Below are 24,660 nucleotides of genomic sequence, written 5' to 3' on the forward strand. Positions count from 1 at the left end.
CCCTTAACATGTTCCGGCGCAGCATCTCGGCCTTGCACGCTCGTACCAAATTGTCCAGTAAGAGATCTACTGGAAGGTCTTTTCAACCTTATGCATATCAAGCACTTAGCTGTAAGGATGACTTCGCTGCAGCGATTGCATGATGCGGAAGACTGTGCAGACGGGACATGTCCAACAGCATGTTGCGCCTGCAGCCACGGTGCTGAACGCCTTACGGCTCAGCTAAATATACTTCTCAGTCAAGAGGGCCTTCTATTGTAATCTTCTTGTTTCTCTTCTTGTTTCTCTCCCACATCTCACTGGTTCTTACGTCTCCACTTCTGTACGAGCAAAATTTGAGTCACGTCTTTCTCTGCCTCTCAAGCGCTTGTGGCTGCATCGACTTTGTCTGCCTTGTTCCGACTCACTCTGAGGTTGATTCTGTGTCCCAAAACATTCAGCCTGTGTGCTCATTTTGAGCCCTCCGCTGTTCCGTCTGATTTAGCCTTGCTCTCGTGGTTTGCTCGTGTTTGTTGAAAAAAAAAAGGCTAATAATAATGTTCACTCCTTTCGGTAACGAAACCGGCAACGTTACAGCCTCGTGGCGACCCGAGCCTAGGTATCGTGGAACATACAGCATCCTCTCATCCTGCTTGGTCACCATGGCGCTTTGCGTCTGGTCGGCTGTGCATCTCAATCTTCCTGGGGCCAGCGAGCGCTCGGCGCCGTTTTGGCGTTCTAAGCAGCTTTGGCGCAAAATAAGCTGGGTCTTCTTGGGCTTGTTTGCGCCAGAGTATGTGGCGTGGACTGCGTTCGCACAACACAGACAGGCAATCACTTTAACCCGTGATGTGAAAAGTTGGTTGGAGCAGCCACAATCGGAGTCCTTCCTTCGCCGGCTTAGAAGGAAGATCAGGGGTTCTCCGCGTTCAAACCAGCCCAATCATAGTACTCGTACGGTAAGTATTCTACTGGCACGCGCTGTTGTTCACACGTCAATTCAATTATCCTTGGGGGTTGCGCACTTGCGTCCAACAAGTTAAGCCCTATGTCATATCTTTTTATCAATTTAGATAGTGAAATATGACTACGCCGCTAACTGCATAAGCAAATCAGGACGTAGAGCTCCCTGGTGAAACAGAACTCCCTCCTGGAAGATCAGACAATCCTCAAAGGCGGCACAGGCACCCTTGGACTATGGTCCACAGCTACTACTCTATAATGGGAGGCTTTGCTGTAGATACAAGTGTTCTGCCTCCTGAAATAAAAGGCCCGTTTTCTAGCAAGAAACGGATGACGCTCACATGGGCTGGCGTTCGTCTGTTGATGAAGAGAGAACCTCATCTTCTACCCCAGCTATCTCTCGAGCAAATCAAAGACAAAGCCAAGGCGAATAGTTTAGCGAAAACGATTGTTTGTGCCCAGGCTATGTGGTTTTGTCTTCAATGCGTAACCAGAATCATCCAAGGCCTATCGATCAGTATTCTTGAGCTGAACGTATTCTGTCACGCTTTATGTGCGCTTTTTATTTACATTTTATGGTGGCATAAACCCCTAGATATTGGGGAGCCTACCCTAATCTAAGGAGAGAACATAGAAGAAATATTCGCATTGATGTGCATGATCAGTGGCATTGGCCCTTTCTTCGGTATAAAAGTCTCCAAGTGGACAGATACGACTAGAACGGTGAGAAGTGGTGTGGACGTGTTACAAGACAGATCTACTAGTCCGAAACAATTTTCATCAGTCCAAGCCAGTATTGATCAATCAAACGAGCAAGCTGAAATAACGGATCTGTAAGCCTCTCCATCCCTTTCTGGTTTCCTTCTAGACCGAGTGCCTCGTGTATGCTATCTTTTCTATGATATGATTGATCGTCCTAGAAACCTGGGATAAGTCTGGAGATATCATTGACTTTATAACCTGCCAATTTTTAGTACCCAGCGTTCACACCTAGAAGTACACAGCGTTCACCCTGAACCGCCGCCAAAAGATCCCAGTTTTTATGGGTTTGAATTCGAATGGACGGTGCGCCGGATACTGGATAACGCTGGTAACGATGAAATGAGCTTGTCTTATTGTAAGCTAGCTTCACAAGCCCTTAAACGCTACGGCACCGGTGACTTGAAGATAAGCCGAAGTTTTTGGTTGCCAATGCTCACTGACCACATCTCCAATGTTGTGAGTTTTGAAGATATTGATGGGAACTGGGACATAGAAAAATCCTGGGACATAGAACAATATACTGTCCAGGGAGAGACAATTCTCGTGGGCATCATCATCTCTGCATTCCTGTATGGCGGCCTTCATCTCCTCGCCTGGAATGCGCCCTTCCGATCTCGAACGGAAGAATGGCTGTGGCGTAGCTCTGGAATCTCCATCATGGCATCCAGCCTGTACATTATGCCTCTACTATCATTGCTAGCACCCTCCAAAGACTCTAAATTAGGTCGTTTCAATTCGTTCTTATTTTATGTATTGGCCTTTTTTTTAGGTCTTGTTTATGTGGTAGCAAGAGTCTATCTTGTCGTCGAGTGCTTCATCAATCTGGCCTATCTCCACGACTCCGTGTATGAGATGCCAAGTTGGTCACAGTATTTTCCCCATATCTCCTAGCTTTGCAACATGTTCCATCATTTCTATTATCGTCACCTCTGCGTATATAGTATACAGATCATTGCCATTGAATCCCAATTGCCTCTGGGCTGAAGCTTGACGTTCCACCCTTCAACCCCATGCATACAATTGCTACAAGCCCCCTCTCCTCCCATAAAACCGTGCCGTATTCCCCTCGCAAACAATGGACAGCCTCACCGCACAGCCAAGGAGCCAAGCAACCACACTGCGGGCCGAGAAGCAGGTCCGGAGCCAAAGAGGCGCACGCCGACTTCGCAGGACAAAATCGCAAGAGGAGCAGAGCAGAGCAGGCGGACGAGGCAAACGCGCAGGAAAGAACCGGGCTGGACGAATGAACGAACGAAACCCACGTGAAAGAGGGGAAAAGAGAGAAAAACTTCATTCACGCACATGCAGGTCCCGCACACAGGAGCACAAGTTGATCGCAACGCAAGAAAACCCTAACATTTAAGCCTGCCAAACCTACATACGCCTTCCACGCCATCCACCCAAACCCAAACCCCCCTCCAGCGCGTTCAATGCTGCAGGCCGCGGCCTGCGTGCGTAGCGCTGTCTGTTGAACCAACCGCAATTCGCAGCTGAACCCAGCCCCCAGCCAACCGACCAACCAACTAACCCACCCTCTCACGTATATAACCCAAAGAACCCAAGCAGCCCAAGCGCAGAAAAATAAGGGTATTAAGTCCTCCCGAAAAGCCGCCTTTGCAGAAAAAACCCCACAAGGATATTTTGAGAAGAGAAGCGCAAATGCGAGGAGTAAGTAGGAGGGTGAGGTGCGGTAGGGAGGAGTAGGAGCAGGATGATAAGGATAAGAAGAGGCGGGCAGAGGGCTGAAGAACGGTTCCATACTCACTCACTCGCGAGAGAGAGATGAGGGGAAGAGCGAGACACGGGAAATGAAGAGACTAAAAGAAACAGCCATAGCATCGTACAATCTCATTCGTTCCGGTCATGACCAAAAAAGGGGTAACAGAAAAAGGCCCAGCCGCGCGCTCATCTAGCCAGGAAAAAGCCACACACACACACACACACGCACGCACACACGCACGCAGACATACGCACACGAAAAGCGGGCCTGAGATCCAAAAACCGCGAAAGCGGTGCGCGAGCGATTGAAAACCCAGAATCCAACATAAGCTTGCACGGGGAAAAAAAAAAGGGGGAATTCTTTGCGAAGAACGCCGGAACGCCGAGGAAATGTGGTTCGTGGGAAGAAGGGGATATAAGGATATAATGGAAAAGACTATGCGATGCGCGCTGGAACTTTGCGTCGCTTTTTGCGTCGCTTTTTTTCCTCCGGCAGGCGAAGAGGATAGGCGTTGACGAAAAGACTTTTTACCGGGGATAAAAGCTTTTGGTTTCCAATCTGATCCGCCCAAAAACGAGAAAAAAAGAAGCGCTCACTACAAAGCACGCGTGAAATGGGGAATATGGGATATGAAGCGCGAAAGAACAACACGAAAAAGGAAAACACTCAATGCGATCGCGAATGCGGGGAATAAAGGTGCTGGAAACATGATGTGAAAATCAAAAAAAGCAATCAGCGTGCGCATACAAGTCCAACGAACAGGCAGCCGGGAGGGGCTGGACCACCCAATGCGATCCAATCCGATGCCTAAACCAAACCAGACAGACCACGCTACTCATAAACCCTCGTCCCATGTCATAAATATAGTTCCTTACTCTTCTGCTCGCCGTCGCCGTCCTAGTGGCTGGCGGTCCCTCTCTTCCCGCCCGCTGCGGCTGCTCCGCCTACTCCTGACGCTGGCCTCTTCAGCTTCTCTCCTTGGCATAAGCCGCCTCCCAGCGAGGCTACTCCTGTCTCCGGTGCTGGCTCGCTCGTTTGGATAAGCCGTCTCCTTCCCCCGAGCAGCCCCGATAACAAGTTCTGCGTATCCCGTGTCGCCGTCTGGGTTGAGGCGAATGGTGCGACCCTCCATGTCGCCCACGAATTCAAGATTGACGGCCGTCGAGGGGTCAATGCGCATCTTGATCTCTCCATTGCCGGAATTGGTGAGGGTGGTGTGATTTGACTGGCTGGTCTGACTGATGCGGCTGGACCTGTCGTGGGAGCTCGCCTTGCTGTGCATGGATCCGACATCAGACCCACCCGAGATAATTCGGGATGATCGTTTGGCGGCCTTGAGGACCGATTCAGTGAGCTGAGGGCCCGTGTCGCCGCGGCTGCGCTGCTGGTAAGCTTCGACTTCTCGCTTCTTGGTTTCGAGGACGTCGGCGTCACGACGGCGTGCGTCGAGGTCGGTTTGACGGCGTCGAGACTGGGGTTGCGCGGTGTCTTTGTAGGCTTCTGAGTCGCGGTGCTTCGCTTCTAGCTCGATACGCTGCTCGTGGCCCATGTATGACTGCCGTCGTCGAGATGTGGCATTCTCGACGGTGACTTTAGGGTTGCCGTTGGAGTTAGAGTATGAATCGGCTTTTACGGCGCCGTTGATGGAGGGACGGCGGATGGAGGAGGTGCGGGAGTTGTTCGTAGTGGGAGCGGCAGAGCGAGCGAAGCGAGGCTCATAATCTCGTTCGCGATTTCGTTCAGGAAGAGTCTGTGATTGTGTCATGCGAGCGTTGTAGCTATTGGTAGTGTTCGCGTGACGAATACTTGGTCTTCGCTCCGGTACGGGTTTGGATTTGGGAGGTGGTGGCATAAGTGCACGATCGGTGTCATCGTCGTAGTCATCATCGTCGTCGAATTCGGAGCTGGAACTGCTATCGAATGTTGACTGAGTTGGTTCATCGTTATATCGTGCGCTGGGAGCTGCGCGGGCAGATACCAGTGAGTTCTGTTGTGCTTGTTGATCATAAGATATGAGTGGTCGGCCTACATAAGTGGAAGCGGGCCTTCGTGTGTTGTATTGGGAGGAGGTTCGTTGTTGTAGATGAGGACGTTGAGTATCGTAGGGAAGCGTTGTCTGAAGAGAGTGTCCAGGTGGGTAAAAGCCTGGTCCTGTTGGCGGAGTGGCACCCATCGATGAGAATGGCTGCAGGAGTTGTGATGGCATTGGCTGGTTGAAATGAGCGGACATTGATGGCGGTGGGCCATGTTCCATAGGAAATTGCATTCCAGGTGCCCAATAGTTTGTATCAGGAGTTACGCCGGCGTGGTAGCTGACCGGCCGAGCCCTGGAGGAAGAGGATGAACGACGCCTTGCTGAGACGGCAGGTTGGATGACTGCCGAACCTTGTATGTATGAAGGAGGTTGTCGAGCCGACATGGGTGAGGGAGGAGCGTAGGACGGGCGATCAGAGCGTTGGTCGAAAGACGGGATGTTGAGTTCTAGTCCAGAGTCTAGAGGCGAAAGTGTTGGTGGTCGTCGATTCTGACTTTTCCCACACTGACAATTCGGCACGGTGCACTCGGGCTCCTCTCTTTCTCTTGATTTTCGAGATACCGAGCCTGACTTCGCGAGTGGTTTTCTTGGACTGCTCTGGCTGCTAATTCTCCTGTGATCTACTAGTGCTGTGGGTCGTCTTTTTGGGCTGGGCGCTGGAGGGGGGTTAGCCATCACGGAAGCGCTGCTCGACTTTTGGCTTTGTGCGGAATCAGCGCTGCTCATTGTCGCGGTGGTATGGCTCGAATACCCTGAATCGCTGGCAGCGTCGGGTCCGACCACCTCTACCGGCTTTACGTTGCCTAAGACGGATGAGTGCGATCGTTTGGCGGCGACATTGGCCTGGCCGGCGACGTTGGCCTGAAAGCGAGTCCCGTTGACGACCTCGCTGTCGTCGGAATTGTAATCCTCGCAGGTCGCAGCGAACGAGCGAGCGCCAGGCATTGCTCGTGCTGTTGTGGGTGTTTTGTGGTGAGGGCGGTAAGGTGGGCGAGGTGTGTTGAGGGTTGTGAGGGCTGAGAGGGTCTTCGGGTGGTTAGGGTTGTTAGGGTTGTTAGGGCGTGTCAGGGTGGGCTCTCGAAAGATACCTAACCGGGACGAAGCGCTTCGGCGGCGCGATGCGATTACCGAGAGTAGAGAAAAGGGACAAGGGATGCGATTCCAGCGATCGACTTTGCGCTCAGAAATGTTAGAAACAATCGACTGCAAAGAGCGAGAGGAAAGTGATGGTAGTGATGGTGGTGATGGTGAAAGCGGTGAAATTGCAGACGTCTAGGGGTGAGTGCCCATGACTGAGAGCATGTCGATTCTCAGCGTATGACGAAGTATTTTTTTTTCGCAGTCCGAGGCGGGGAATTTTGTTCGACTTGGGGTGGGGTGGGCATGCATGAATTATTTAAATAGAGTACATACTAGTACTGGCCTATTGCGGCCTGATGCTTGGGGGTTGACTGCGCTGGGCAGCCGGAGACATAGGGCTTCCAATCAATTCCCAACGGGCAGCAACGGACTTCGGGGAGATTGAGCGAGGACCTGCGACGGCGACGAGCACGACACGGCACTCCGAGGGTGGGACGGCTATGAGATATAGCAGCGGAATCCGTCCAGAGGTATCGTGCAAAGACTGAGCGTGCGCGCGCAATGCCTGTGACACTGCCCGGCAGCTTAGCAGCCCAGCAGCCCGCCTGGATTTAAAAGCATTCGACATGTCACGGGAGGCCGATGCTGCCTCCAGGGCTGCCTGCAGCAGTGCTCTGGCCCCCCAGGCCCTCGGCGCCGTCGACTCGCTCGACTCTGCTCCCCACAGCACTTCGCCTGGCTTCCCGGCTCACCTGGCTCATCCGGCTCACCTGGGCTGGCAGCGCTCCCTCTCAGACGTCGCAGCAGCCTGCCAGCTTGCACGCGATTGGCGAGCACAGCCAAAACGCGCGAGGTGTGGTGACGCAGCTTCGAGCCCGGGGCGTTTGGCAGCGAGTGCGCCCACTGGCCCGCGGCCTGCTACCGCAGCGAAAGAGGCAAGAGCCCTGCTGGGAAAGCCGGACGAGCAATGGCTCAAAGGGTTGGTGGCTGAAGAGCGCCGTCGAAGAAGACAGAACTGCCCAGGAGCACCCTTCAACCCACGGAGGCAGACGACCATATTACCGGCCCAGTCGAGAGGCACCTATAAAACTAGGAGCCAAGAACCCTTTCTCTCGTATGCGGCCAGGCGGGCTTCAACCGAAGGGGGGAAGAAAAAAGCAACGCCCAATTCCCGATCCTGATGAAGCAGCGCACCCCTCAGACACCCGTCGACTCATCGCAACAGCACCACCCAGGCACCTCCAAGCACTTCCAAGCACTTCCCAAGCGCTTTGGGGGGCCACTCTTGAAGACAATGGCAATTCGTACTCTGCCCCAGCCCAAGTGGTAATGTGAGTAATACTAACCGGCCTGCCCTAGGTGATCGCCCTCGATAGGCCGGGCGCCGGCTGTATGCACGATGCGCAACACCGTTCTATCATGGCTTTCGCTTGACAATCGTTTCAGGACGACGCAGACAGGGAGCGTGGATGGACGGTGGATGGACGACGGAGGAGGGAGGCCTGTCGACTCCTTGCTGCATCGTCCATCCTCGATCCTTCCAAAACCCTGGAGGGGACTGGCGCGGACTGGCGCAAAGAGGCGCAGAGAGAGACTGAGTGAGTGAGTGAGAGGGCTGTCTCTGCGCGGCCGCATGAGCGAATGGAAGCTTGCCTTCTCCGGGAACGCCCGCACCTCCCCCTCCTTGCATGCTCACCTCGCTCCCATGTCATTCATACCAATCGATTCGAGAATGTCGTCCCTCTCCCATCAGCCCCCCATCAGCAACCCCCATCAGCACCCAAACATTCCCCAAGCACCGTAGATCTGTCGTCTTCCTTTCACCGCTTGTTCCGTCAGGACCTCCCTGTGGGGCCAATTGGGCTCTGAACTTCTATTTTGGGACATGAACAAGGTACATAACGGTTCCTATACCCTTCGCTCTCTAGCTGTGGATCACTCAGATGCGCCATCTACGTATTTTTAACAGCCCTGCCACAGCAAAAATCCTTATGGACACTCATCGCGCCGCCAGCCTGTCAGACATATCGCGAAGCCACCAATGCAGTAATACTCCTGGCCAGTTGGTCAGCACCAACACCTTTTTTTTTGGGTTTTACTATTCGACACTAAGATCCTGATTGCCCCTGGGAAGACACCAATAAAGGGCGTCGCCTTAGAATTATTTTTTCACGTTGAGGCCACACGGCCCAGCCACGTCAGGTCCGCCTCAAACCGCGTTAGTCGACTTTTGCTGCAGGAACAGCAGAGCCGTCTCACTGCTAGAAAAATTCAGTCTCTCGCCACTCCAGGACGTTGGGAGCCGCTCGGTCGTTCATGACTAGGAGGCTGGAGCGCTTGGACGCCAACAACGCAACTGCACGGCACACTTCCTCCAACGATATAAAAACACTTGGTGCCCGGCGCCACCCTCGGCCAACCCCTCGCAAACCCATTCACGGTCCGGGCCGTGTCTTCCGCCACGACACCAATGAATTCCCTGGGAACCGCTGACTCACAGGTCTGATGCAGGCACTGCGAAAATAAGAAGGCCCCGTCCTCCTGCATGGCTCAGAGTGAGGCTGGTCGTGTTTGGACCTCGACATTTCTCTGTTTGTGTAACTCACCGGAATCGACTTCGTGACCCCTAATACAAACGTATTAACGAAATAGCACCTTACACGTCTCGATTCTGTATCTAACCTGAAAAGCATGCTTTNCGTAAACGAAGACCGGACCATAGTCTCCACAGTGGTGAGCTTAATGGGGGAATTGCTCCTATTCAAATATTAGGGACTGTCTCAATAGGGTACTATTTTTCATGCTACTCCTTATACATATTCATAACTTCTGCACTTTCACTATTACAAACAATATCTACCCAGCGCCCACCAAAGATGAACTACCCCAATAAAATCAAGGTGAAATTGTCTCCTGAAATCCACTCTCCCGAGCAGGACCATCTCCCCTATCTCTCCATTCCACAGCCACGAGGTCCGCAACCCTAACACAGCTGCAGGTGTCGCAGTCAACTTTTCCTGCATAGACCTCACACCAGCAATTCCACCTCGCGTTATGGTCGTCAACAGAAACCCTGTACCACCAACCCTCTCAACGTCTTCAGTCCCGTGCAACCTGTACGATCCGGAAACCCGGATAGCTCGCACTCTCAATATCGACCGCCAGCAGCGCCTGCAGCATCAGCAGAAACCGGACTGGCTCACCTCAGTCCCTCTCGCACAGAGCAAGTCAGATCGGGATCCAAGTGGGAGTAGTAGGGGACGGGGGGACGGGAGGCCGGCGTCATGACAGGACGTCCGGCAGTTGCGGCCTCTACATGCGCAAGCGAGCTGCGGTAGCATTTGCGTAACGGTGAATTTACTCAGCGCTGCGTTCCGCAGGCAAGGAGCGCGTGAGCGCGGCATCGCATAAGGTTTCCAGCATGCCTGCGGCGGGAAAGCTCCAGAGGATGCCACGATGAGATGCCTCCTGCCTCATATGCAATCCCCGCATACACGCGCGGTCCGCGCGATCTTAGCCCTCTCAGATTTCAAACCACTATCGACATTGGCACACACGCAACCCCAACTATGTAACTCAACTATTAAATTCCGCAGATACTTGTATCTAAAGCAGCCTCGCCTGCAGTAGGCCCATGCAAGACACGCTGCCTATCTATCCGTGCTAGTGACACTTTTTGCGCTGTTCGACTCTATGTTGACCCCCATTCCTCCACACACGAAGATGCACATCACACACTCTCGTTTTTTCTTTCTCCGCAATCCCACCGCCCAGCCCGCGCAGATGGTGACGACTCCAGACTGATGTGCGAGTAAGCGAACCAAGAAATTCGGACTCCGGACAACCCCCCCATTTCCCCCATTTTTCGCACTAAGCCTCACGGCCACACAGGAGACACAGGAGAATTACCCGAGGCGCGGGCTCTCGTCATCACGTGCTCTGTGCTCCCCTTCCTTCCCCCCTACCAACGCGAAAAATGCGAAACATGCGGAAAGTAGTAGAATAGACATGAGATTGGAAAGTCCGATGGCAGAAGTCGTGAGGAAGAGGTGCTGCGGCGACAGAATGGATGTCGGACATCGGTGCTCACATCCTGCCTAGCGTCAGCGGAGAGGACTAGTAGTGAGTCTGCACGGAACAAGAGCAGAGGACGGTAGGGCAGGAGGTTAGGGGATTACGGTAGGACGGGAGGGAAAGAGGGAGGAAAGGGGAAACAATAGAACCGTACCTCTCGACGGGACTCAGCCCTAGCAGCCTCATCCCATTCCACAGCACCTGCCTCGCCGCCGCATAGAGCGCCATACGAGCGCGCTTCAGTGCCTCCTCGCTGCCCACAACTTGCAGATGGTCGTAGCTACTGCTAAGCGCGTGCGCCATCTTGAACAGGTACACCAGCACCGTCGTCGGCTCCTGCGTCTTGACCGTATTGAGGAACACGTCGGGCCAGCTGGCTAGCTGGCGGATTAGGTCGACGGCGTGCTCTTCTGTTAGCAGTGAGAAGTCGGCGGAGAGCAGTTCGTCGTCGGATAGGGCTGCTTTGCGGGTTATAGAACAGAGACGTGCGTGTGCGTATTGGAGATAGGGGCCGGTGTCACCTTCGAAGGATGTCATGCGGTCCATGTCAAAGTGGTAGTTGTTGATCCTGTTCCGTATGGTCAGAATACAATGATCGTCGTGATGAAGCTACTTCCTTTCTTCCGCATATGCTCCAGAAATGATATGAGAAGATGGAAATTCCAAAATCGACAATATTGGCATAGAGATATAGAAAATTGAGATAAGCATACCTCTTCCCTTTCATATCCTGCACCATAACAGCTGAAATACCTAATGTATCTGCCGTCTTCTCCGGATCCTCAACCTGTTCGTATTTTGCTTGATTCGTCCGCATAACCTCATGCATCTTCTCCCTGACATCCCTCAGAATGTCATCTAAGAACTTGGCCGTACCCTTACGCGTACTCATACCGAGCACCATACCGAAGTTGATGTGTTGGCAGCGCTCTGCGACATCCTTCCGGCCCATAGCTTCCATAATCTTGAAGAGTTGGGCTAGATGCAAGTCCTGCTGCGAGGCCACGACGTAGATCATTTTGTCGAAATGATACTTTTCAAAACGCTCGGAAGCGGCGCCAATATCACGAGTTAGGTAGAGACTGGTGCCATCCTTCTTCTTGACGATTGCCTTGCCTAGCCTCTTCGAGTACTTAGTCAGGTCAACGATAACAGCGCCCTCAGACTCCTCGCTGACGCCCTTCTCCTCCATAGTCCGCGCCGCAGCTTCCATGCTCTCATCCTTAATCTGGCTCTCGCCCGAGTAGTCGTCGTAGCGGATGTTCAGGCGGCTGTACGTCGCCTTATACTTCTCGATGCTGAGGTCGCGGAAGCGCTTCCACACGCCCAGCGCCTCAGCATCGCCATCTACCATGCGCTTGAAATACTTCCGCGCCTGCTCATCCACACCCTCGTCTTCCAGCTTCTTCAGCTGCTCCTGCTGCTCTTCAGTCGGCTCGCCCTTCGCCCGCAGCGCAGAAATCTCCTCTTTCTTCGCCTTGATCGCCTCGGCCTCATCCCGCGATATCGCGCTGACCTTCACGTACACGTCGTAGAGATGCCCGATCGGGTTCTTCACGAGCTCCTCCTCGCTGCCGAACTTGTCGAACCCGACGGCCAGCACGCCGTACTGCTTGCCCCAGTCCCCGAGATAGTTCATCCGGACGACCTCCCACCCGGCGCCCTCGTACAGGTTCGCAAGGAAGCCGCCGATGATGGTGCTGCGCAGGTGGCCCGCGTGGAAGGGCTTCGCGATGTTGGGGGACGAGAACTCGACGATCATCTTCTTGCGGCCCTTGGCGGGGTCCGCGGGGTCGCGCAGCCCGAGGTTGGGGTTGAAGCCGAAGGCGCTGCCGTTCTTGAGGATCGAGGGGATCACGAGGGAGGTGAGCGGCGCGGGCTTGAAGAAGAATTGCATGTAGGTGTCTTTGATGACGGGGGGTTGCACGAGCGGTGATTCGGGGAGCTGGGTTTGGGGAGCAAGGCAGTCGTTAGCTTTTAGAATTGCAGTAGCGCGTTTGGGAGGCGCGTGAGGGTATCGGAATGCTTGTGTACCTTTTCTCCTAGCTCTACGGCTAACTCAGCGGGCTTCTTCCCTTTCACCCTTAGAGCGGGCACGGGCAGCGTCAAGTCGCCCTTGTCTAGTGTTTGTGTCCATTGTAGGGCTGGGTATATGATTTTAGGGTCTATGCCGCTCACAGATGCTAGTAACTCTGTGGTATGAGAGCGGTAGATGTCCACAGGGTTGAGTGCAGGATAGGTGTTTGGGGCCTTAGGTACCGACTCGAGGCCGAAGTTTTTTAGGGTTACCGCGAGCTCGTCGACGGATTGTGTATGCGAGGATGCTAGTGCCTCCATGACAGGCGAACGATATTGTGTTGTGGTGTTTAGAGTGGAGAATTTGCGCTTTGGAGGGGTTGTTATATGCAGTGCGGGACTGCAGTGAGTCAAAGGATGGTGAGTCGCCAGCGGCCTCACAAAAAGGTATGTCAAAGAATTGAAGAAACTTTTGGCAGAAGATCGGAGTGTGCACTGCATGCAAGCTATGCGTAGGTAAATTGGAGACTGGGTGCAGACGCCTGAGCTGCTTTCTGGGAGAGGTACGGCAGACGAGGTTCGCCGTCGCGCGAACAATTTTTGGAGGGGCATTTTTTTGCATTGCATTGAGTAGTCCGAGACCTCAAGTAGCAAAGACACAATGCAACGAGGTTATACATAACTAGGGCTCTGAATAAGACATCTCTCTCATTTCCAAATGTGTGCGGGTATCCAGACATAACTACATATATGTACATAATTTTTATCCACAGTCGTTACCAAAATCTTACGTCATCTCAAGTCGTCGATAAACCCCAACCTCTCTTACCTCAGCGAGCTCAGACGCGATTTTTTAGCTAGCATCGGAATAACCTACGCCGTCTTCCGAATTGCAAAATCACGTCTGAGAGGCTTTGGCGAGTTTTGTTAAAAGCATAAACAAAATCCGCAAAACGGATATTGCGGATATCTAATCTATTCATTCATACAACGCGTTATTATTACCAAAAGTTAATACAATATTTTTAAGAACTAGGGCTTCTAAATGGTACGAATTTTATAATACGGCTATCGCTCGGTCCTGACATCAATTTCGTTAAAGTTAAAAAACGCGTTGTTAAAAGCATAAGCACATATTGTATCTTATTAAATAGTCTGCTAATATAGATAAAACTATACAGATATATAGACATCTACTACTTAAAGCCATTGCAACACTTAGTAGGTGCTGTAGTTGGGTCCTTCCTTGAAAATATCCTCCCTTGGCCCGGAGTGCCTCCACTACTGCTAGGGGGCAGAACCTCGTGCAGAGCCTTAGTAAAGCCTCGTGCAGAGCCAGTAGAGCTTCGTGCAGAGCTTCGTGCAGAGATTCGTGCAGAGATTCGTGGCAGAGATTCGTGCAGAGCTTCGTGCAGAGATTCGTGCAGAGATTCGTGCAGAGATTCGTGCAGAGATTCGTGCGAGAGCTTCGTGCAGAGATTCGTGCAGAGCCCACGTGCAGGCGTGCAGACGTGTAGCCGTGCAGACGTGCAGACGTTTGTACGGGCGATCAAATTGCAGAGACGTTTGTAGAGACGATTGTATAGCGTTCGTACGGGCGTTCGTACGGGCAATTGTAAAACCTTCCTAGTATATTAGTGCTGCGTGTTAGTAGAGCTTTGGGGCTCTATATAGGGCTTCGGCAGAGCTTCGGGCAGAGCTTCGAGCTTTGAGCAGAGCTTCGAGCAGAGCTTTGAGCAGAGCTTCGAGCAGAGCTTCGAGCAGAGCTTCGTGCAGAGCTTCGAGCAAGAGCTTCGAGGCAGAGCTTCGTGCAGAGCTTCGAGCAGAGCTTCGTGCAGAGCCACGTGCAGGCGTGCAGACGTGTAGATGTGCAGACGTGCAGACGTGCAGACGTGCAGACGTTCGTACGGGCGATCAATTGCAGACGTTTGTAGAGACGACTGTATGGCCGTTCATAACGGGCGTTCATACGGGCCGATTGTAGAACCTTCCTAGTATATTAGTGCTGCGTGTTAGTAGAGCTTTGGAGCTCTATATACGGGCCTTCGAGCAGAGCCTCGAGTAGAGCTTCGAGGCAGAGCCTCGAGCAGAGCCTCAAGCAGAGCTTTAAGCAGAGCTTCGAGGCAGAGCTTCGAGTAGAGCTTTTAACAGAGCTTCGAGTAGAGCTTTTACAGAGCTTTCGTACGGAGCTTCGTGCAGAGCTCCGTGCAGAGCTCCGTGCAGGTCTCCCCCTAAGCTTCGTTCTGCAGAGCTCTTACAAAGCTCTACAGCTCTACACAGACGCGGAGCTTATAACTCTATTAGGGCCTACACCATAACCTATAAAGGGCTGTAAAGTAAATAAATTAAATAGGTATATAGCAGATGGAATACCTACTAGTTGCGAAGAGGGCTAGTGGCGTAGGCGTAAGCGTGTTTACTACGCGCCTTAGTAGGGCAGTGGAATTAGAGCCTCTGTGTCACGGAAGTGGGCACGAGCTGGAATACAATGTACTAAACAGGGTAGTAATTGAAGAAGGCTACGTACGCGTAACTATGCGTGGTTGATACAAAGACATTTGGATGAAGAAGAAGATTCTTCGTGTGCCAGGTTGGGTATAAATAGGGGTTGTAGGGGAACGTGCGTAGGTGTCTCGGGACGAACGTGAGCACGGGTCAAGAACGTCAAAACGCGCAGGGACGTGAGAGCGTGTGAGTCCCGTGACACTCTGCGGCAACGAACTCCTCTTAATATCGCGCGTGTATAAGGAGCTAAAGATCTCATAACTTATAGAGTAGGCTTTTCTCTATAATTTAGTGTAATTTTTATGTTAATAGGTATTGTGGGAGGGTAGATTAATTTTGTTAAAGTTAATAAGGTCTTCTCATATAAACCGTGTTTAGGTTTTCCTATAAATCTCGCCAAAGTCTCTCAGACCACGAAAACGATTGCCGTCCTAAATCAGCTTAGCGGACGGTGCGGATATTCCTATATCCGCACAATCGATTTCTTAGTCTGAGCTCGCTGAGGTAACAACCTCTCCCTCTTCTCGTCGCAAACCCGAGCATACTCCAACAGCAACCTCATCACATAGATCTGCATGTCTTCTCTTCGGAGCACTTGCTCCGCCCACTCTTTGCCTGAATCTGCTATCTTCTTCGCTTGCTCGTCGTGTGCGCCCTGAACACCAGGCTTCTCTTCCCCTTCTTGCTGCTTCGCTATCCCAGTTCCAACGAAGTAATCTAGGATACCGTATATGTCGACGAAGGAGTTGTCCATGGGCACGAAATGCAACCAAGGGATAAGGCGCGAGTCATGCCACTCGCTATAGATGGTTGCCTTGATGGGGAGGGAGGTAGAGCGTAGGAAGCCTCTATAACGGCCAGAGAAAGAATTGCCGTCGATATCCGGAAGGAACTTGTACGCATACTGTTTGCGCATGCTCATGACGTTTTTGACTTCGAAGTATGAATCGGTGTAGGGGCAATGCTCGTTGCCGGTCTCGGGGAAGCATACAAGATTAACAAAGGCTGCCTCACTGATGCCGTTTAGCCAGGTGCCTAAATCCATGTACTGAGTGGCTGTCAGGTGGTAGGTGTTGTAGCTCAGCAACTCGAAGTTTGGACCCACGCCATTGGAATTCTTCTCTGCCAGCTGGACAGCAGTGCCGTTCACCATACTCACAAACCGGTGGCGTTGAAAGCGTGTCCAGTTCTCCAGTTTGTTGCGACCACCTGAGGCAACTCCTCGCCATATCACTGCCGTATTCTTCGTTTCCCATGCGCCCCCATGTTCCTCACCGCCAGAATAGAACTCGTCCGTTGTCCAGTACATCGCTGGTGGGAGCAAGATCTCGTTGTTCAGGGGCAGCTTCGAGCCTCCAAAAAGAGGGAAAAGATAATGCGTCGTTGACAGGGAAATCGGCTCGACAAATGTGCCATGGCTTCCGCGGAGGTCAGGTTGGAGGCATGGGTCCTTCGCTTCAGTCCAGTTGGTAACATAGCCTTTAAATGAACGCGCTGGGAAACCGGATGGCATGGGTGGAGGGCCAGAGAAATTTGTGAGCGCCTCAACATTGCGCGACGGAGAATCTGGTGAACAGCCGACGCGCGCAATGTCCCAGTAAAGTTCACCTTCGATCCATTCCGGGTCAAAAGGCTCACCCGGGTCCTCATCTAACTCCCGCAGCCCAGAGTATTCCGTCACCACCTCCGGCTGCGCCACCAGTTTGCGGGTTGCGCGCTCAACCTTGACATACTCGTTGATATCCTCCCATGGTACTACAACTCTGCTTTCATCCATCACATTGATCGGTATATCAATATCCGGCAGCCACTCCGCAACTGTCGCGGTCAGATTATTCCACAAGGCCATCCACGGCCTGTCTCTGTTATCGCTCTTCACGGTAGTGCTGCCATTCCGGACGCTAATGACAAAATCGAAGTTCTTAGCATGTCGCCGAATTTTCGCCGGCTCGAGGCCCCAGAACGGCGTCAAGTCGTGATAGATCTGGTCGAAAAAGTCCTCCACAATGACCGCATCATGCTGTTGCGCAAACTCCATCCACTTGTCGAATCCCGGAGGCGGGTGCCTCCCTCTTCGCCATCTGTACGCTTTTGCGGCAGACTCGAGGTCGGTTGTTTCTTTGGCCATAAGCCGGTACCATTCCCGGTCCGCTTTCTTCATCAAAATATCAATTGGATGCGTCTGCGGTGGCGGTGCTGGCCAGTTGAAATGCGGGATCCCGACCGGGTTGACATTTCGAGGAGCGAGAGTCCAGAGGAAAGCGGAGATAGTGAGGATGCACGAGATAGCGAGGAAGAGCGAGAGGCGCAGGAGTGCGCTGCGAGAGAAGAGTCGTGAGGTCACCGACATCGAGATTGCCATGATCGCAGAGGAGTGCGCATTGCTCAAGCCGCACGGCGCATTTTGGGTCGCGATCGCAATCCAATAGTGAGGATTTGAGAGAATGAGAGGAGGTCCAATACGAGAGAGGCAAGTAGAGGCCGATAAAGACCTTGTAAGGAGAGACGAACTAGCACAATTTCCCTCACTAACGAGGTTGGGTTGCCGCGTGCCATCCTTGTGGCCGCATAAAATTTCGTGATAATGCCAAGTTTCCGTATTTAACTTGGTGAGACTCTAACGGTCGGTATCCGCAACCTTGGAATTCAGTTGCACTAACGTAGTCACCAGGTAGTGGCGGTTACCAGGTAGTGGCGGTTACCAGGTAGTGGCGGCCCCCACCAAAATCTCGCAACACATAACGCGACTTTTAACTACTGTAATAATGCACGTACGTGCCCTAAACGGCAGGCAACTAGCTAGTAGATAGCTACACTAATAACAACTATTCGTGGTTGAGCAATTCGTATTTTTGTGGTGGGGCCGCCACTACCTGGTGACCGCCACCTGGTGAACTACGTTAACATAATCTCTGGAAATGACGTTCAATCATTCCTATCTCGACCACATCGCGCCCTCATCCCCATTCACACCAAAATATCTAAAATAGGTTGTAAATTACAAGTGTCATCTGAATACAAAATCTTCTTATTTCCATTTCTTCAACTGATTCAGAGAAGATCAACAGGTTGTTTAGTTGGAGTGCTCGTCCATAAAGGGTCGAGGCATCATCGGCATGCAAAGGCCCTGTAACAATCATTTGCTGCATTAGTTGCAAGAAAACAATGTAGAAAGGCACAAATATACTGAGATGTTGCACCGGCATTGTCAATTTCTTTATCGACCCGGTGGACAGCATCATCTCATTACGCAACCATGATGTCGTCAGAGAAGGTATACATGGTTGAGTTGCGTTAAGAGAAGCCTTATTCATTGTATCTTTCAACAGATACCTTTAATATTCCGAGGATAATCTAGTCATTTTGCAAAAAGCGTAAGAGCTGCTACAATACCTGTGACGGTTAGAGGGCAGATACAAGATTGCCACATTTATGCATTATTTTGACGGAAGAGGGTTACAGCCTAGGCATTCGTAACCACGATTAGTTGCAACAATCCAGGGGAACTGTAATCCTCTTTATGGCCAATTATAACTGTGCTGACCCTCCAAAGCACTCGGCTCAACCTCGGAAGAGAATAAGAGTGGCAATGAGACAAAGAGTGAGCAGCCCGTTCTAGTCTCGCATATTCGTTGTGTCGCAGAGTGGTAGACCTATATCCCTCTAGTTCACTCGCGCCGAGGTGCCAAAGGTAACACATTTTAACAATCTTTCGACAGCAATGGTATGCCCTCCGAGGTGTGACACCGTCTTCGGATTTAGAACGTCCAGGTTTTTCTGAACAGTACTTCCGTGAGGCAGCAGCGATTATCCCAGTTTTGGAGCATCTACCTAATTCAGCTTTCTGAAACAGATGTCTTAGGGAGTGTTCGGTTGCAAAACCTTCAGATTGAATCTGAACTGAAAGTCCGGCAGAAAGAACGCGTTCCTTCCTAATTTGTCACGCGTTTGTGGCTTTGTACTCGCACGGACGTGTGCAATCTGAAGCCTTCATATTGAAATGGAATCTGAACCTGGAGCCTCGAGCTCCAGATTGAAATGACGCCAAGAGCTCCATTTCAGAAGCTGTATACGGTAAAGTTGCCAATATTTTAGCGTGCTATTCTGGCGTTTTGCGAGCGGTGAGAGGAACATCAAAATTTTGAGGCTGTGCAGACGAAATCACTCCGAATCAACAGTATCTGAACTGAATCTGAGGCCTCCAGATTGCAACCGAACACTCCCTTATATCCGGTTGCCTTGGTTCATAGGACGAGAACTTGGGAACTTATCGGCTTTACCAAGTTGGCTTTTGTTAACATTCTGCAAGAGATGTCGTACAAATACCAAACCGTCGCAGGTCTTGAGGCATTAAGCCCGACTAATGCTACGAAAAGAAGCCGGATATGTGTTTGGTGGAGTACTGATACGGACGCAAGGGGTGAAAGGCGTTCAAGACCGTCTCATTTAGTGCTTTTGGTAGAAACATAACGCCGAAATGAGGGTGTAGAAGGTCTGGGCTTGATTGTGTTTGGACGGTGTTTCTAGACTGACAGAAGGCTGGCTGAGGATAATCTATTTTAGTCCTTAATCCGCCTGACTATGAATTGCTAAGAATCTGACAAGCTAGAAGAACGGCCACGATTGACGCTGTAAATGCGCGTCCTGCGACCTAAGTCTCCGTAACGAATGAGCAAATTGTGGTGCCGAGTTGGACAAGAGATAGATAGCACCCATAAGCCTCATATTCCATCAAGTATTCCAGAGTTATCAGGTTGTACAGCTATCTAAGCCATGTTTAGTTTGGATAAAAAGATTGCTGAGGAAGTCACTACATCTAGAAGCAAAAGAAGAAAGGATAGGTCTTTGGGCGCACGTCTCTCAGATGGCTTGATGCAGCTAGCTATGCATTCAGTCACGCACAAGACAACGAGGAAAATAAAATTCACCCAAGGTCCTGGATGTGTCCTTTTGTCCCGATAGCTCGGCAACCGAGTTCGTGTTTCCATACCTCAAAATATGGGTCTTGTGTGATGGTCAGGGTCATACGGCATCGTGAGACACCCTGGTGACTCAAATACATATGTAACTATTCCTCTGGGCGTGGTGGATAAGTTTAAACCTTATGAAGGAGCAGAGGTGGGCCTGACCTCCGTAGGGGATGTTGCAGGAGTCAGCATATGCTTTGATCTAAGGACACAAGGAGAAACTACTAAGCGCATATGCACATGGGATCGAGCATTAAAATGGGCTGATGGCATCTAGGATGTACCCTGGAGAATTCATTTTCGAAAAAAGACTTGACCACTGTTGCCTCCCTCAGTCTTTAGACTTCAATGATATGAAACATATTGTAGGAACAGGAGGGAAGAATACGTTTAGGAAAGTTGACATGTCGTCCAATTCAACATCGAAATAGAAGCGCATAGCTTGCAGGAATACTATCGGTTGTCGATATGCAAACGTTCCCGGCAATTCTCGGGGTGAGGCGCGACTACATCACTAAAGCCTAAAATCTGCTGGAGGATTTGAGGTTGATGAAGTCATGGGGCTGCGAGGACCTGCGGAGATGCTCGGTGTGGCGGTACTTCCCTGTCAGATATTTCTTAAAGAGACCGTTATTGGATCGGTAAGACACTTCCGAAAAGCTGTTGAAAACTTTGAAAATTGGTAGTTTGATTCGGTAGAAAAAAGGGATGATAAGACTAGTAAGACAGGAATACCGCCATGGTAGACGTTGGTGTCACAAAGAAGGTTGGAAGGATTGGCCTTTGATGCTAGTATTGGCAGCATCATCGTGGCGTTGACCGGACAGCAGAGAGCTTCCGTGTGGATAGAATGTCGGATTTCAGGGAGGCTTCATGTCTCTCGCTTTGTGGACAGATCTGTGATCTTGCAGGACGCCACTTGCTCCGAAACGCAATTCTTTGGATGGGAGAATTCGTTGCTCAAGCCACAAGCCTCGTGGCTGCCAGCAATCCTCAACAGCCTGTTCCCCGAACCTGAGTTCTAATGGGATGACGGCTCATCAGATGAATCAGTCCTGCCAGAAGTGAGCAACGCACTCCGGATCTCTGTCACAATGAGGAATATACGGAAAGACCAATAGTGCCCGGCTCTAGGCTTTCGAATCTGCTGCAGCCTGTGCTAGGGGCGGAAAGAGGTCTCCTGGCGCTGCAACGTCGAGATGTGTATAAAATCCAGTCGGAGGGCTCTCGGGAGAAAAATATCCTCTGCAGGAGCGTATTCCGGCCCAACCTCCCGGCATTGGTCCCGAGAGAGTTCATCTCATCTGAGATACCCCTCCAACTCCTGCTCCCAAGCGGTCAAGCTTTTCCAGGCGAGTGGCCGAAGCAGGTAGCGCTGTTTTCGCCAGCTGGAGTGTGTGAGGTCTATACAAACCCAAGTGACGATTGTCAAAAAGAAGGTTCGTCCCGAAAAGCATCTTCCCTACGCTATGCCTCTCCCAGAAGGCGCCAAGGATATAAGGCGTCCGAAGCCGTTCGTGGCAAACTGGATCACCTCTCCCAAAACATGTTCAAGTTCCTCATCATCATCCGTCTTATTGGCCGCCTGAGTCCGATGCTATTCGATGGTTAATATATCAAGCAAAGTAGAGGATCTGCCACGCACGGGCAGTTTTCGACGATAACCGTGCTCAAGGATTTTGAACAAGCGTGCCTTGTGCACGAGGAACGGACCAATCAGCCCGCTGTCGGATTACCTGCATACCGATCTTTGGATGTAACATTTGTCAAGCCCAGGTTAGAGCATATTGGAGCCTTTGGACTCAGGATGCCGTAGGCGGGCGCTGACAGCTACCGTAGGGCCGACATTCAGTTCAAGTGCAAGACGAAATTGGGGGCACTTCAAGACCGAGGCATTTGGTGAGGAGTTGCTGGAAGTGCAGGGCGAAAGGTGAGATATTGATAATTTCGCTATCTAAGGTGCACGTACCAAGCCCGCATCCTGGCTTCCACATGGCCAGCCGGGTTCAATGGAATGTGCCAACGTCCTGCACGACTGGTCAACTGCCCTTCATTCTCATCGTTTCAACCCTCTCAGAGCACAGTCCTTTCTTCTTCAAGCAAAGGGCTAAGGCAGCCGCTTACCCCGTTCATCCTTTGTCTGCGCATTGAAACCCCCTACAATGATCCGCATGTCGCGTGTGGTGCAGCGAGGCGAAGCGTCCTCGATATTTAGCTTGCTCTCACTATACAGTCACTCCTAATCGGATGGTCTGCCCGGCTCGCTGTCCACGAAAGAAGCATTGATGAGATTAAAGGGCACGTAAAGTGGCCCTTGATTCAACAATAATCCTCGGACATTGTTATGATCATTATCAACTTAGGGTAGCAGTCACCCAGCAGACGCCAAAAAAGGGGAGAGTTCAAGAGCATCCTGGCTCGTGGCGCGAACTCCACATTTCCTTTATCTTGAGGGCTCGGCTTGTCTTTTTCCCCGGGATCTCATGGACATGAGGATGTACTTGCAGCTGATGCAGTACCCCACTGTTGTCCAATGTTTCCTTTCCTTTTCTACTTTTCTTCTTTTCCTCACGCATAGCGTCATGCTTTAAGCATCGTCCATTGACGGTCTTGAATATTTCGCTAAGCAATCTTTTAGGTTTTATCTTTCGATAGATGCCAAAGGGGAGGGGTCGGGGAAGAAATCTCAGCCTCACCCACAATACTTCTAGGAGAGAAAACAGATCGAGTGCTCGCCTTGCTGCTTCATCGTCAGGCACCCGCGGATCTTTGAGACGCTCTGCCAGAATCGCAGAACAGTCAACCATAGCAACAGGACCCCCCGCAGCAAACGCTTCAGTGGCAGATGTTGCAAGACGAACGCAGACTGCGGAAAGAATAAGATCCAGAGCTGTCGAAGCAGATTTTGTTCGAGAGAGATCGAGACATCTTTCAGGAAGAAATAGGACTAACGAGAACGTCGAACAAGACCCGGCCGGAGGAAGACGACATTTTACGACTCAACGGCCCCGAGAACCTGCCAACCGGCATAGTTCATCAGTTATTGACGACCAAACGACTTATGGAATGGATATGATCGTTCAGCCGCCATCAACTGCTCGACTTGGAGCTGCTCTTCGGCCTCCGGTAACGGTTCGACTACGGACTGTGAACGGGGAAACAGCAGGTGAAGCTGACAACGCGGAGACAGCAAATTTACTAGCGGTTGCTACGTTAACAGCCGACAGTTTCAATGACTCAGCAAGTCCAATTGATCCGAATTCACTTCTAGAAGGTCGTCGTTTCGATTCCATTCACCCTTTTATAGGGGACGACGACTTACATGGTCACGAAACTGCCGAAACTCGCGGCGTAGGCTATGTATCCTTTCCCAATCTGGTTATCCGCCAAGAAGGAACTTATCGCATCAGAGTGACTCTCATTAAGGTCCGGAGTGCTACCGGCGAAACATCTCTTGCATCTCCTGGTGGTTCAAGTGTTCAAGTCATTGACAGTAACCCCATTATAGTTGAGCAAAATGCTACTATAGATTTGGACTCTGGTAAGTAGATATTTGCCGTTTTATAGTAACGAAAACCTAAATTTACTAAATCTGAATTACTAGCGGAGGATGAAGGTGAGCTGCTACAGTCTTTACGGAGAAGTCGGACTCGTCGGCGTTCCCTTGTACGATCAAACGCTCAGGGGTACGTTTCTCGGACAGTCAGGCTAGTCAGACCCATGACCTTTGGCCTCGCAGGAGGTGCTCAAATGTCTGGAGCGTTGTGAACAAAAATAGGGAGTAACCATGAGGAAGCTGAGGTTTCTTGGGCTATATTAAACGTATGTAACATTTTACTTAACGCCAGCAAAGAGTGAATACATTTGTACTACCAGTAATTGAGCGCCTCGGTTTATTATATTTTCAAGTTATATTCTTTGCACTAACTCACCTGGATATCTATAGAGCAAATGCCGGTAACTTCACTAAGTGTCGATAGTGGATCTGAAAACAAACGCACGAACTGGATCCTACGCTCCCGTGATATATAGCTCTACTATATTACCTTCCCGTATGGCAGAACAATCTCCGCCAAGGACATATCGCAAGTATTAGTTGACATAAAACCATTTCTTACATCAAAGTTGTTTGCACGAAAGATCTGCCCTATGAAATAATATCTCTGCTTCAATAGTTTCTTGTGATGAAGGCTTTTTGGAGACTTCGGAATGATGCGTGTGTCCTACTGTCCCATAAATTCTACTCGAGTTTCGGGTTTGTCCAGCATGGTACGAAGGCCGGAGCGCTAATTGGTACAGTCAGAATATCCATTTTGAAGCCATAAGCAAAGAGATGATAGGCTGGCAATGCAAGTCTCAGAATTCCGGCGGTTCCGCAACGGCTTTTCTCTTTCCGCACAACACCTCAACATCAGTAGCATATCCACGGTTATCTCGTTCCCAGACGATAACATACAGATCGTTGGGGTCCGCCAACGAAAATTTAACGCGAGTTCACGATTAATAAACCAATCTAGAGCCTTATAGCATAGAGTTCAATTGGCATATATATAGATATA

General features: G+C 51.0%; 8 protein-coding genes across 8 annotated transcripts; 4 read left to right on the forward strand and 4 right to left on the reverse strand.

The window, feature by feature from the left end:
• Positions 1-99: 99 nt before the first annotated feature.
• Positions 100-1,563, forward strand: K441DRAFT_602167 (uncharacterized protein; the record flags this gene model as incomplete). Its single annotated transcript, XM_067645258.1, has 2 exons — positions 100-897; positions 1,121-1,563. Exons 1-2 carry the CDS (start codon positions 537-539, stop codon positions 1,561-1,563), a joined length of 804 nt encoding a protein of 267 aa, XP_067509545.1. The 5' UTR covers positions 100-536.
• Positions 1,459-2,797, forward strand: K441DRAFT_166997 (uncharacterized protein). The gene is made up of 2 exons (XM_067640290.1): positions 1,459-1,775; positions 1,917-2,797. The coding sequence occupies exons 1-2, from the start codon at positions 1,594-1,596 to the stop codon at positions 2,593-2,595; spliced, it is 861 nt and encodes a 286-aa protein (XP_067509546.1). The 5' UTR covers positions 1,459-1,593; the 3' UTR covers positions 2,596-2,797.
• A 1,498-nt stretch (positions 2,798-4,295) lies between these two features.
• K441DRAFT_537520 (uncharacterized protein) lies at positions 4,296-6,404 on the reverse strand (the record flags this gene model as incomplete). Its single annotated transcript, XM_067642485.1, has 1 exon — positions 4,296-6,404. One exon carries the CDS (start codon positions 6,402-6,404, stop codon positions 4,296-4,298), a length of 2,109 nt encoding a protein of 702 aa, XP_067509547.1.
• Positions 6,405-7,138: 734 nt separating this feature from the next.
• Positions 7,139-7,915, forward strand: K441DRAFT_167035 (uncharacterized protein). Its single transcript, XM_067640291.1, has one exon. It carries the CDS (start codon positions 7,182-7,184, stop codon positions 7,872-7,874), a length of 693 nt encoding a protein of 230 aa, XP_067509548.1. The 5' UTR covers positions 7,139-7,181; the 3' UTR covers positions 7,875-7,915.
• A 2,740-nt stretch (positions 7,916-10,655) lies between these two features.
• K441DRAFT_536709 (arginyl-tRNA synthetase) lies at positions 10,656-12,950 on the reverse strand (the record flags this gene model as incomplete). The annotated part of the gene is made up of 3 exons (XM_067642435.1): positions 10,656-11,181; positions 11,327-12,558; positions 12,648-12,950. 3 exons carry the CDS (start codon positions 12,948-12,950, stop codon positions 10,656-10,658), a joined length of 2,061 nt encoding a protein of 686 aa, XP_067509549.1.
• A 387-nt stretch (positions 12,951-13,337) lies between these two features.
• On the reverse strand, positions 13,338-17,930 carry K441DRAFT_692760 (glycosyltransferase family 90 protein; the record flags this gene model as incomplete). The annotated part of the gene is made up of 2 exons (XM_067652589.1): positions 15,647-17,930; positions 13,338-13,371 (listed from the first exon to the last, which is right to left on the reverse strand). The coding sequence occupies exons 1-2, from the start codon at positions 17,494-17,496 to the stop codon at positions 13,338-13,340; spliced, it is 1,884 nt and encodes a 627-aa protein (XP_067509550.1). The 5' UTR covers positions 17,497-17,930.
• A 50-nt stretch (positions 17,931-17,980) lies between these two features.
• K441DRAFT_652419 (uncharacterized protein) lies at positions 17,981-18,405 on the reverse strand. Its single transcript, XM_067647364.1, has one exon. The coding sequence runs from the start codon at positions 18,338-18,340 to the stop codon at positions 18,116-18,118; it is 225 nt and encodes a 74-aa protein (XP_067509551.1). The 5' UTR covers positions 18,341-18,405; the 3' UTR covers positions 17,981-18,115.
• A 4,163-nt stretch (positions 18,406-22,568) lies between these two features.
• K441DRAFT_602177 (uncharacterized protein) lies at positions 22,569-24,318 on the forward strand. The gene is made up of 3 exons (XM_067645259.1): positions 22,569-23,642; positions 23,706-23,923; positions 24,048-24,318. The coding sequence occupies exons 1-2, from the start codon at positions 22,757-22,759 to the stop codon at positions 23,867-23,869; spliced, it is 1,050 nt and encodes a 349-aa protein (XP_067509552.1). The 5' UTR covers positions 22,569-22,756; the 3' UTR covers positions 23,870-23,923; positions 24,048-24,318.
• Positions 24,319-24,660: the final 342 nt, after the last annotated feature.

This window comes from Cenococcum geophilum (genome assembly GCF_001692895.1).
Source record: "Cenococcum geophilum 1.58 unplaced genomic scaffold K441scaffold_3, whole genome shotgun sequence".
Classification (NCBI taxonomy): domain Eukaryota; kingdom Fungi; phylum Ascomycota; class Dothideomycetes; order Gloniales; family Gloniaceae; genus Cenococcum; species Cenococcum geophilum.